The sequence below is a fragment of the Pristis pectinata genome, chromosome 6 (assembly GCF_009764475.1).
Source record: "Pristis pectinata isolate sPriPec2 chromosome 6, sPriPec2.1.pri, whole genome shotgun sequence".
NCBI lineage: Eukaryota > Metazoa > Chordata > Chondrichthyes > Rhinopristiformes > Pristidae > Pristis > Pristis pectinata.
In genome coordinates, this window is record NC_067410.1 from 6,737,457 (window position 1) to 6,750,269 (window position 12,813).

At 45.0% G+C, this 12,813-nt stretch overlaps 1 protein-coding gene across 1 annotated transcript in view; it reads right to left on the minus strand.

Annotated features, from left to right (window-relative positions):
* Positions 1-12,813, minus strand: part of col7a1 (collagen, type VII, alpha 1) — a 352,219-nt gene that overhangs the window by 160,373 nt on the left and 179,033 nt on the right. Inside the window, exons 41-45 of the mRNA XM_052017565.1 lie at positions 12,424-12,537; positions 10,715-10,741; positions 6,095-6,148; positions 5,930-6,001; positions 853-912 (exon numbers count right to left, since the gene is read on the minus strand). Coding sequence (XP_051873525.1) covers positions 853-912; positions 5,930-6,001; positions 6,095-6,148; positions 10,715-10,741; positions 12,424-12,537 — 327 coding nt within the window. The remainder of the gene's footprint in view (positions 1-852; positions 913-5,929; positions 6,002-6,094; positions 6,149-10,714; positions 10,742-12,423; positions 12,538-12,813) is intronic.

The following is a 12,813-nucleotide window of genomic DNA, read 5'->3' on the forward strand; positions in this document are numbered from 1 at the left end:
CCGTGGGCCTACTCTGTCCATGAACTGAGCCAAAGTTTGCTAAGTACAATTACACTCCAACCTCAAGGAAGCTTAGCCGTTTAGGTGATGTGGTCATAAAGGAATGGACAAGGTTACACATTGCTGCACCTTTGCGGCAAGGTAATACTCTCTATGGTGAATGACCTTCCTTTTAATATAGTGCATCATAAGTTCACACCATGTGATGTCAGCAGATTATTCTTAACTAACTTTGCATTTAAAATGTATAGGAATCATTCACATTCAAGGGCAGAAAAAGCAACTGGAATCAATCTATTCTTAAAGAGACATTTAAGAGACTTAGATAGGATGCAAGAAAAATGGAGGGTTATGGGCTGTGAGGGAGGGAAGGGTTAGATGGTTCATGGAGTAGGTTTATATCGGTCGGCACAACATCGTGGGCCGAAGGGCCTGTACTGTGCTGTACTGTTCTTTCAATGTTTTATTTACTCCAGGGGCCAGGCTGAGCACCTGTCCTCCCAAAGAGAGGCATTTAGGGTTTTTAAACAGCAATACTCCATTGCTTCTCCTTTCTATCTAGTATTTTAGCCACGTAGCAGCACTTGTGTGGGAATGAAAGTGGGATCAGCATATTCCTAAGTCGTAGATTCAGCTGAAGTCCACCCATACTTACAGACTCATACACACATCATGACACGTGCTCTCTCTCACACACACACAAAGACAACTTCCAGTGTTTCCCACTGCCCCCCTGTGTCGGACCCACTGGCTGAGATTAGACAGGTGAAAGAATGTACAGAAATTCTTCCCCCCACTTATTTAACAGAAGCATTATCCCTGCTGTTTGTTGAGATTTGCAACATCACTAACCCGGTCACCTGGTTCTCCTTGACGGCCGGGTGGTCCCGGGAAACCCTCGCCCACGTTTCCCTGGAAACAAAGAAAGAAGATTACAGAATCAATTTTCACAAATGCAATTTCTTACAAATGCAGTTCCATCTTTTGTGATATCAGTTCCACACACACGCAGACTTGTTTTCAGCAAGCTCAGACCATAATTCAACTATTCATGGAACTGCTACCTACCCTACAGAAAGTGGACTGGAACTCCACTCACTGTGGACCTTCACCTCCTCCGCCTCTGTCCCACCAGCTCCCTTGTGTAAAGCAATTGTTGGCAAAAGTGGACCAAGCTAACGGTTATCTGATACTCGCAAATGGTTTCCAGTTACAAAGAGGAATATCCACAGATATTGGGAAGTGGAAATCCATATTCCCAGACAATACTCCGTCCAATCACCAAGACACGTTCTTAAACAATATTTCATCACCAGCATGCATTCCCAGTACACACTCTGTCTAAATTTGCAGGGGGAGGGGATCCAGAATGAGAGAGAGGATAGCGAGATGGAGGGTAGAGGACAGGTAGGAACTACACAATTTCGGAACATTAATATGAATGGAGAGAGGAGAAATGGGTTAAAAATCCTATATCTGAATGCACGGAGTGTCAGGAATAAGGTAGGCGAGCTTGAAGCTCAGATACGAATGGCTAAGTATGATGTTGTTGGAATAACGGAGACATGGCTGCAGGGAGATCAGACCTGGGAAATGAATTTTCAAGGGTATACATGCTATCGTAAGGACAGGAAGGTGGGCAGAGGGGGTGGGGTGGCCCTGTTGGTAAGGAATGAGATTCAGTCCCTTGCAAGGGGGGACATTGAATCAAGAGAAGTAGAGTCAGTGTGGATAGAACTGAGGAACTGTAAGGGCAAAAAGGGTGTTATCCACAGGCCTCCGAACGGTGGCATGGATATTGGGTGCAAGCTGAATAGTGAGTTAATGTTGGCATGTGGCAAGGGTAATGTCACAGTAGTTATGGGGGATTTCAATATGCAAGTGGACTGGGAAAATCAGGCTGGTACTGGACCCCAGGAAAGGAAGTTTATAGAGTGCCTCCGGGATGCATTCTTGGAGCAGCTGGTACGAGAGCCGACCAGGGAGAGGGCTATTCTGGATTTAGTGCTGTGTGATGAGCAGGATTTGATAAGAGAACTCGAAGTAAAGGAGCCATTGAGAGGTAGTGACCATAACATGATAAGTTTTTATCTGCAATTGGAGAGGGAAAAGGGCAAATCAGAAGGGTCAATTTTGCAGTTGAACAAAGGAGACTATGGAGCCATGAGGGAGGAGCTGGCTAAAGTTGACTGGGCGGGCATCCTAGCAGAATTGTCAGTGCAACAGCAATGGCAGGTATTCTTGGGAATAATGCACAAGGTGCAGGATCAGTTTATTCCCCAGAGAAGGAAAGATTCAAAGAGGGGAAAGGGGCCACCGTGGCTGACAAAGGAAGTCAGAGATAGCATTGTGTTAAAAAGGAAGAAGTATGGCAGAGCCAAGCTGAGTGGGAAGATAGAAGATTGGGAAATTTTTAAGGTGCAGCAAAATTTAACTAAAAAGGTAATTCGGGAAGAAAAAATGAGGTACGAAGGCAAGCTAGCCAAGAATATTAAGGAGGATAGCAAAAGCTTTTTTAGGTATGTGAAGGGAAAGAAGTTAGTGAGGAACGATGTTGGGCCCTCGAAGACCGAATCGGGTGAAATTACTACGGGAAACAGGGAGATGGCAGTCGAATTTAATAAGTACTTTGGATCTGTCTTCACGGGGGAAGACGTAAGAAATCTCCCAGAGGTAAGGATGGACAAAAGGCAGAGGGTGACAGAGGAACTGAAGTGGATTGACATTAGGAAAGAAATGGTGATGGGTAGACTAATGGGGCTGAAGACTGACAAATCCCCAGGTCCAGATGGTCTGCATCCCAGGGTACTAAAGGAGGTGGCTCTAGAAATTGTGGATGCATTGGTGATCATTTTCCGATGTTCCTTAGATTTGGGGTCAGTTCCTGAGGATTGAAGAATGACTAATGTTATCCCACTTTTTAAGAAAAGAGGGAGGGAGAAAACGGGGAACTATCGTCCAGTTAGCCTAACATCTGTGGTGGGGAAGATGCTAGAGTCCATTATTAAGGATGAAATAGCGGCATATTTGGATAGCAATGATAGGATTGGGTCGAGTCAACCTGGATTTACCAAGGGCAAATCATGCTTGACTAATCTACTGGAGTTTTTTTGAGGACGTAACCAGGAAAATAGACGAGGGAGATTCAGTGGATGTTGTATACCTCGACTTTCAGAAGGCATTTGATAAAGTGCCGCACAGGAGATTGGTGGGTAAAATTAGGGCTCATGGAATTGGGGGGCGGGTATTAACATGGATAGAAAACTGGTTGGCGGATAGGAAACAAAGGGTAGGGGTGAATGGATGTTTCTCGGAATGGCAGGCCGTGACTAGTGGGGTGCCACAGGGCTCGGTGCTGGGACCGCAGCTGTTTACGATCTACGTTGATGATTTAGATGAAGGCATTGTGAATAACATTAGCAAGTTTGCTGATGATACAAAGTTGGGTGGCAGTGCGACATGTGTAGAGGAAGTTAGGAGAATTCAAGGTGATTTGGATAGGTTGGGTAAGTGGGCAGATACTTGGCAGATGAAGTTTAATGTGGATAAGTGTGAGGTTATCCACTTTGGGAGCAGGAACAGGAAGGTGGATTATTATCTGAATGGTGTGGAGTTAGGTAAGGGGGAAATACAAAGGGATCTAGGAGTCCTTGTTCATCAGTCACTGAAAGTGAATGAGCAAGTGCAGCAGGCAGTGATGAAGGCTAATGGAATGTTGGCCTGTATTACAAGGGGAATTGAGTACAAAAGCAAAGAGATTCTTTTGCATTTGTTCAGGGCCCTGGTGAGACCACTCCTGGAGTATTGTGTACAGTTTTGGTCTCCAGGGTTAAGGAAGGATATCCTGGCTATAGAAGGCGTGCAGCGTAGGTTTACGAGGTTAATTCCGGGGATGTCGGGACTGTCTTATGCTGAGAGGTTGGAGAGACTGGGATTGTACACGCTGGAATTGAGAAGATTGAGAGGGGATCTGATTGAAACATACAGGATTATTAAGGGATTGGACAAGATAGAGACAGGAAATATGTTCCAGATGTTGGGGAAGTCCAGGACCAGGGGGCATGATTTAAGAATGAGGGCTAGGCCATTTAGGACAGAGGTGAGGAAAAACTTCTTCTCCCAGAGGGTTCTGAATTTGTGGAATGCACTGCCTCAGAGGGCAGTGGAGGCCAATTCTCTGGGCACTTTCAAGAAGGAGCTAGATAGGTTTCTTATAGATAGGGTAATCAAGGGATATGGGGACGAGGCAGGAACAGGATATTGATTGTTGAGGATTAGCCATGATCTCAAAATGGCGGTGCAGACTCAAAGGGCCGAATGGTCTACTTCTGCTCCTATTATCTATTGTCTATAATCAGCAGACTACATTCAAATATGCTGCCCAATTGTCAGTCTACTTTCCCAACCTGTAACCTGCCCAATCACCACAATATATGACCAACCCATACTCCATCCAATCATGCCCATTTTCTCATATTCTGCCCAATCACCAGTCTACATTCCCAGTCTGTACTCTATCCAATCACCAGTCCACATTCCCACATTCTGCCCAATCACCAGTTCAGATTCCCAGCACATGCTCGACCCCAATCACCAGTCCAGGTTTCCAGGCCATATTCTGCCCAATCACCAGTGCACACTCCTGCACTTTGCCCAATCATTGTACCACAATACTAGACTGTACACACCCAGCAAAATGACCTCCACCTCCACTTGGTTTCTGTTCCTCTTTGCAAACAGCCTTTGTCTCTTAAGGGTTTTTAAATCTTCCAGAAAGTAAATACGTTAACTAGATAATTAACAGATAAAATACTATCAGTTACAAGAGGCTAGGCTGTCTAAATCTTATACCATTATTAATCACTCGGTGTTCTCATTATTTTTATGCATAAACCTCTTTTTAGTGCTTGATCCAAGCCCTTTGGGATAAAAACCCCGGGCTTCCTAACATATCATCTGGCTGTTCCTTAAATGAGCTTAGTGTCCTGCCCTCAACATCCCCTCTTGGCAACTTATTCCAGTTTTGCTGGCAAATCCTCACCTTAAGTGTGAATAGAAAATACTTCTCCCCCCCACCCAGTGTGTTTCTTCTAAAGTTATCCTTCATAACCTTGACCTTGTCCCCCTGACCATTATCTTTTGTGGATGGATATAATGACAAAACTGTAGCTGGCCGGAATGAAGATGATTGGGTAATTCGTCTGCTGATCAAGCCTGGAGATCCCACAGCTGTAAGTGTCAAAGACTGTATTTACAGATATAATTGGTTTCCAACTATCTTCCAATCGTTGCATTTTTCTGAAGAAATTATCTTGCTTTTACTGGGAAAAGTTGGTATAGTGCTGTTTCCCTCCGTTAATAAGTTGAAAGTCCTTATTAACCAAATTAATTGGTTCATACACTCATTTACATATTTACTTATGACATAGAAGGAGATGATTTGGCCCACTCAGTCTATGCCATTCCCCCACTTATTTCCCTGTAACCTATTCGTTCTCACACGTCCGTCAACTCCCTCCCTGACTGATTGCCCAGCCATCTTCACGGAGGATAATTCACTGTAATTAACTAACCTAACAACCAGCAAGTCTTTGGGATGTGAAACTGGAGCACTTGGGGGGGGAAAAGCATGCAATCACAGGGAGAACGTGCAAACTCCACACAGACAGCACCGGAGGTCAGGATTGAACCTGGGTCACTGGAGCTGTGAGGCAGAAACACCACCTGCTGTGGCACTGATGCAGTGTTGCCAATAAATATGCAGGCTTTTGATTTAGTCAGGGGATGGAGACATTTCTGACGTTGTCCGTCGATAATTCTCCTTGAGAAGTCGGAGACGAGCGGCCTTCTAGAACTACCGGAGCTGGTATGGTGAAGGTGAACCTTCTGAAAATATTGTTCCTTGTTTATGGGAATAATCAGTATTTACCTTGTCGCCTTTCTGTCCTGCACTCCCTTGAGGTCCTCTTGGTCCTGGGCTCCCTGTCTCACCAGGCCGTCCCTTGAAAGAAAAGATATTGTTAATTCTAAAATTGCTCAGTAATGTTGGGCTTGTCTCATATTCAGCAGTATTCCCAGTGGTTGACGTACTCACCGGTACACCAGGCTCTCCTTTCTGACCCGCTCCACCCTCTGAAGTTACTGAACGCTGTGGGAAAAGTCAAATTGCCAATCAGACTCTGATCTGCTTTTGCGTCATGTCAGATATTCTCCCCACTGCCAATGAAAGTTCCATGTTCCACCGTGAAGGCAGGGGTGTGGGGGAGTCTGGGAAACCCATCACCAAACACATTTCCTATAGCAGGGCAACCAAAACTGAACACAATACTCCAAGTGCAGCCTCACCAGTGTCTTGTACAACTGGATCATCCACTTTGTCCTGACAGGAGATTATTGATGGTGAGGAGGCAGACAGGAGACAGACAAAGAAAAATCACACTGATCTCTAATCAATCCTTCTGTTGCCTTATGAAGATGACGTGTGGACCATTGAAACTATTATCGCCTCCCTCAATGATCCAACGATAAACGTCATGATTTAAATAAGCTGGATCATTGTTGTTCCAAGTTTGAAGCAAATCCCTGGGAAACAGCTCGCCAAAGTCTGGAATAAGCACATGCAGATCAACACATTTCAGATCTTAATGTGAACAACACAGAGTGTTTTGTATGAGGTGCAGGGAGATACTCACTCATTATGACACAGAAGGAGACCATTCAGCCCTTGGTGTTGATGCCAGCTCTCAGCAGAGTAATCCCATCACTTCCATTCCCCCTTTCCTAATTTCCTTGCAGCCCTACAACTTGCTTTCTCTCACATGCTGAGTGAAAGTATTGAAGTGTTGGAGTGTTGCAGAACAAAGGGACCTTGGAGTACAAGTACATGGTTCACTGAAATTGGAGTCACAGGTAGACAGGTTGGTGAAGAATGCTTTTGGCACACTGGCCTTCATCAGTCAGGGTATTGAGTATAAAAGTTGGGAGGTCATGATGTGGTTGTACAGGACGCTGGTGAGGCCACACTTGGAGTAGTGTGTTCAGTTTTGGTTGCCCTGCTTTAGGAAAGATGTTATTGAACTGGAAAGAGTGCAGAAAATATTTACAAGGATGCTGCCAGGACTTGAGGGACTGAGTTATAGGGAGAGGTTGAACTGGCTAGGGCTTTATTCCTTAGACCGTAGGAGACTGAGAGGTGATCTTATAGAGGAGTATAAAATCATGAGGGAAATAGATAGGGTGAATGCACTCAGTCTTTTTCCCAGAGTTGCAGAATCAAGAACAAGAGGACATAGGTTTAAGATGAGAGGGGAGAGATTTAAGAGGAACTTGAGAGGCAACCTTTTTTACACAAAGGCTGGTTACACAATCAGTTGCCAGAGGAAGTGGTTGAGGCAGGTATAACAACTTTAAAAAGACAGTTGGACAGGTCCATGGATTGGAAAGGTTTAGAAGGTTTTGAGCCAAACGCTGGCAAATGGGTCGAGCTTGGTTGGGGCATCTTGTTTAGCATGGACCAGTAGGGCTGAAAGGCCTGTTTCTGTGCTGTATGACTCGATGACATGCCTATCAATTCCCTCTAACTTACTCTTTTGCCACTTACTTACACTCAGGGTATTTTATAGTAATCGATTAGCCTATCAGCACATCTTTGGGACTTGGGAGAAAACCGAAGGACCCAGAGAAAACCCACACGGTCACAGAGGGAACGTGCAAACTCCACAAAGACAGCACTCATTGAATTTGCGTCTCTGGAGCCGTGAGGCAGTAGCACCAACTACTGCACCACTGTGCTGCAGATTCCATTATTAATGTTTTCACAAATCTTTTATAGAGAGAAACTGGTTGTGTTTCACCATCCTTGGAGGCAGAGTGACGCAACTGGTAGAACTGCTCATTCACAGCTCCGGAGACCCGGTTCAATCCTGACCTGCGGTGCTGTCTGTGTGGAGTTTGCATGTTTTCCCCATGACCATGTGAGTTTTCTCCAGGTGCTCTGGTTTTCTCATGTATTCCAAAGATATGCAGATTGGTAGGTTGATTGTCCGCTTTAAATTGTCCCGAGTGTGTATGTAAGTGACAGAATCTGGGTGGAGTTGATAGGTACAGTAGTGTAGCAGTTAACGTAACGCTTTACAGCACCAGCGACCCGGGTTCAATTCCGGCCACTGTCTGTAAGGAGTTTGTACGTTCTCCCCGGGTCTGCGTGGGTTTCCTCCATGTGCTCCGGTTTCCTCCCACATTCCAAAGACGTATGGGTTAGGAAGTTGTGGGCATGCTATGTTGGCGCCGGAAGTGTGGCGACACTTGCAGGCTGCCCCCAGAACACTAGTCAAAAAGATGCATTTCACTGTGCGTTTCGATGTACGTGTGACTAATAAAGAAATCTTATAATCTTATAAAATAAGATCAGTGGTTGGCGTGAACTTGGTGTGCCAAAAGGCCTGTTTCTGTGCTCTATGACTCTGTGACTCTGAAACCTGGGACCTCCCTCTCCACAACCAGTGCACAGTAGCTACAGGGTGTATCATCCAAAAATACACTGCAGCAGCTCACCAAAGCTACTCCTACAACATCTTCCAAACCCATGACCTCTTTCCCCATGAAGCATAAGGGCAGCAGGTGCATGAGAACACCACCACCTGCAGGTTCCCCTACAAACTACACAACATCTTGACGAGGAAATATACTGCCGATCATTCATCATTGCTGGCGCTACATTCTGGAATTCCCTTCTCACTGTGGGATACATTGACAATGGTTCAAGAAGGTGGCACACCACCACCTTAACATAGAACAGTACAGCTGGGCCGACATTTTATCCTGCTCTAAGATCTATCTAACCCTTCCCTCCCACATAGCCCTCCATTTCTCTATCATTCATGACTCTTAAATGTCCCTAATATATCTGCCCCCACAACCTTTGCTTTCCACGCACCCACCACTCTCTGTATAAAAATTTACCCCTGAGATCCCCCTTATATTTTCCTCGAATCACCTTAAAATTATGTCCCCTCACGTTAGCCATTGTCGCCCTGGGAAAAAGTCTCTGACTGTCCACTCGATCTATGCCTCTTATCATCTTGTACACCTCTATCAAGTCACCTCTCATCCTCCTTCTCTCCAAAGAGAAAAGCCCCAGCTCGCTCAACCTATCCTCTTAAGACATGCTCTCCAATCCAGGAAACATACTGGTAAATCTCCTCTGCACCCTCTCTAAAGCTTCCACATCCTTCCCATAATGAGGTGACCAGAACTGAACACAATACTCCAAGTGTGGTCTAACCAGAGTTCTATAGAGCTGCAACATCACCTCGCAGTTCTTGAACTCAATACCCCGACTAATGAAGGCCAACACACCATACGCCTTCTTAACAACCCTACCAATCTGCACGGCAACCTTGAGGGATCTATGGACCTGGACCCCAAGATCCCTCTGTTCCTTCACGCTGCTAAGAGTCCTGCCATTAACCTTGTATTCTGCCTTTAAATTTGATCTCCTGAAATGTACCACTTCACACTTATCTGGGTTGAACTCCATCTGCCACTTCTCAGCCCAGCTCTGCATTCTATCAATCTACACCAACCTTCTACACTGTCCACAACACCACCAACCTGTGTATCATCAGCAAACTTACTAACCCACCCTTCCACATCCTAATCCAAGTCATTTATAAAAATCACAAAGAGCAGGGGTCCCAGAACAGATCCCTGCAAACACCACTGGTCACCAACCTCCAGGCAGAATACGGTCCATCTACCACCACCCTCTGTCTTCTATGGGCAAGCCAATTCTGAAGAAGAATTCTCGAGAACAATTTGGGATACACAAGGAATGCTGGCTTTGTCAGTTATGGTCTCTACACATAAATAACATTTTAAAAGATTAATTATTGGTCATTTTGGAAAAAGCGTCCTGGGATTTGGTTAGATGGAGAGTCCGGTATCACCGCAAGTGAGTGAAGCATTCATAGTGGGGTAACAGGATGACATTTTGAAGCTTTGCATGTACAATGGAGCTCAGCACAAGGTGGTCAGGTGGGGGAAGGAAGGAGAGCCAGTAAACCAGGGTTCCTGCAAGCAGGTAGGGTGGTAGTTGAGGGCTGGATTTAATCACGTATGATGGAGGAGCAGCCCTGTGACCCAGTCAGAGAGTGCAGCAGTAAACAAGGGTAGAAATATGTTCTGGTTGATGTGTGTTAAATGCATAACATAGTGATTTGTAGCACCTTCAAAACAACTGAATTTCAGATGTGGAGTACGGGCCACAATTATCACACGTTTCACTCTAGAGCCCAAGGACAAATTTCTGACCCACAACTGGAGGAAGGTATAAGGGGGATGTCAGAGGTAAGTTTTTTTTTACACAGAGAGCGGTGGGTGCGTGGAACGCACTGTCGGCAGAGGTTGTGGGGGCAGATACATTAGGGACATTTAAGAGACTCTTAGATAGACACATGAATGATAGAGAAATAGGGGGCCATGTGGGAGGGAAGGGTTAGATAGATATTAGAGCAGGATAAAATGTCAGCACAACATTGTGGGCCGAAGGGCCTGTACTGTGCTGTAGTGTTCTATGTTCTATTTAACACCTAACCTTACAATTGAAACTGTGTCAAGCAGTAGGACAGAGAACTGAAGGGAAAGAAAATCAGAAGGGAATTAAGTGAGGAGACAAAATCTAGTGAAGTGATGATTAAACAAAATATTCACTTACTGTCTCACCTGGATCTCCCTTGTCCCCCTGTAAACAGAATGACAGAGACAGTAAGGAGCAGATTCCAAACACAAGTGTCTCCAGAGAAGAGGAAACTATTCTTTATATAATGCCACATATAGAATACATGTACTATAAGAAACTAAATATCTCAAACCATTTTGATTGTGAACATAAGTCAGTCACTCAGCCAATACTGAGTCCATCCAAGGCCCAAGTATATACTTAAACACACCACTGAACTCTCTGGTTAAAGCTAACTATTTGGTAACTATCAAACTGAGTTGCAGAACAGATTGAATCAAACAAGGATAATATGATAATGATGAACTGTGACCAGAGTTGATATTGAAGCAAAAACGTAAAAAGCTGGAAGAACTCAGCCAGTTAAATACCATCCGTGAAAAGAGAAACCAGTCAACGTTTCAGGTCAGTGACTCTTCCTCAGAATATTCCTTTGCTCAGGATTCCCCACCAGTGTAGGGGAATCATGGGGGATGTTAAACCAGTATAGGACTTATACTATGAATGATAGGGCACTAAGGAGTGTAATGGAACAGAGGGACCTAGGAGTACAAGTGCATAGTTCATTGAAAGCACCACCACAGGTAGACAGGACAGGATGGTGAAAAAGATGTTTTGCACACTGGCCTTCATCAGTCAAGGCATTCAATATAGGAGCTAGGACATTATGTTGCAGTTGTATAAGTCATTGGTGAGGTGGTGCTTGAAGTACTGTGCATAGTTTTGTTCATCCTGTTATAGGAAAGACGTGGTTAAACTGGAAAGAGTGCAGAAAAGATTTACGAGGATGTTGCCAGGACTAGAGGGCCTGAGTTATAGGGAGAGGTTGGCCAGGCTGGGCCAGGCTGAACCAGGCTGGTTCCTTAGAACGTAGGAGAATGAGGGGCGACCTTACAGAAATGTTTAAAATTATGAGAGGCATAGATAAGGTGGACGGTAACAGTCCTTTCCCCAGGGTAGGGGAGTCCAAAACTTGGGGGGCGGGGGGGGGCATAGATTTAGGGTGAGAGGGGAAAGATTTAAAAGGGACCTAAGGGGCAACTTTTTCATGCAGAGGGTGGTGAATATATGGAACGAGCTGCCAGAGGAAGTGGTTGAGGCAGGTACAATAGTATCATTTAAGAAACATTTGGACCGAATGCAGGAAATTGGGACTAACTGGTTGGGCACCTGGTCGGCATGGACTCATGGGCTGAAGGGCCTGTATCCGTGCTGTACTGCTCCATGACACCAGCAGTAATAGTCCACTCTATCCAAATCTTGTGACATATTAAACACTTCAGTCTTCCCAAGCCAAGCAATGTCATTAGTCATATGAGAATTTGTCTTACTCTTCTTTGAGAATACTGACACAGAAATGTTTCTGTCCTCCTGAAGTGACGGAATTGGAGCTTTGGTTTAATATTCTATCTGAAAGACAGCATCACCGTGTTCTCTCGGTACTGCACTCAAAATGTCAGTCTAGATTTAGTGCCCTAGTCCCTGGAGTAGGATTTGACCCCACACAATCCTCTGACTCAGAAGTGAGAAGACTGCACACAGAGCTACAGTTGGCATCTGACTGAGGAAAGGTCAAGCATATAAATGTTTGAAAATTTATTAAAATACCGCAGAACTATCAAGCATATAATAGGGACCTGTGTTCTACTGCTGGCCTTGATGTATCTGCTGAGGTGACAACATACCTTGATGGACCTCCCAGGGGGACCTGGAGGTCCAATGGGACCCTGTGGTCCTATTTGACCAGGCTGCCCTCTTTCGCCTCTATGTCCAGGAAGACCAGGTGAGCCAGGAACACCCTGTAATAGAAGAACGGATGATGTCTTAAAGTATCTTCTCTCATCATCAATTGGGGATTGTGTAAAAGGCCAACAATATCCGGTACTTTACACAGCACCTTTAAGGTGGCAAAACGTCCCAAGGTAGGTCATAAGACTTTTATCAAACAAAATCTAAAGCTGAACCACACACCAGGGCAGATGACAGCAGTCTCTGAAAGGACAGGTAGGTAGAGATAATGATGGACCCTTTTCTACACTGGGAAGCTTTCCCCAGACCATAGTCCTGCATAGCTG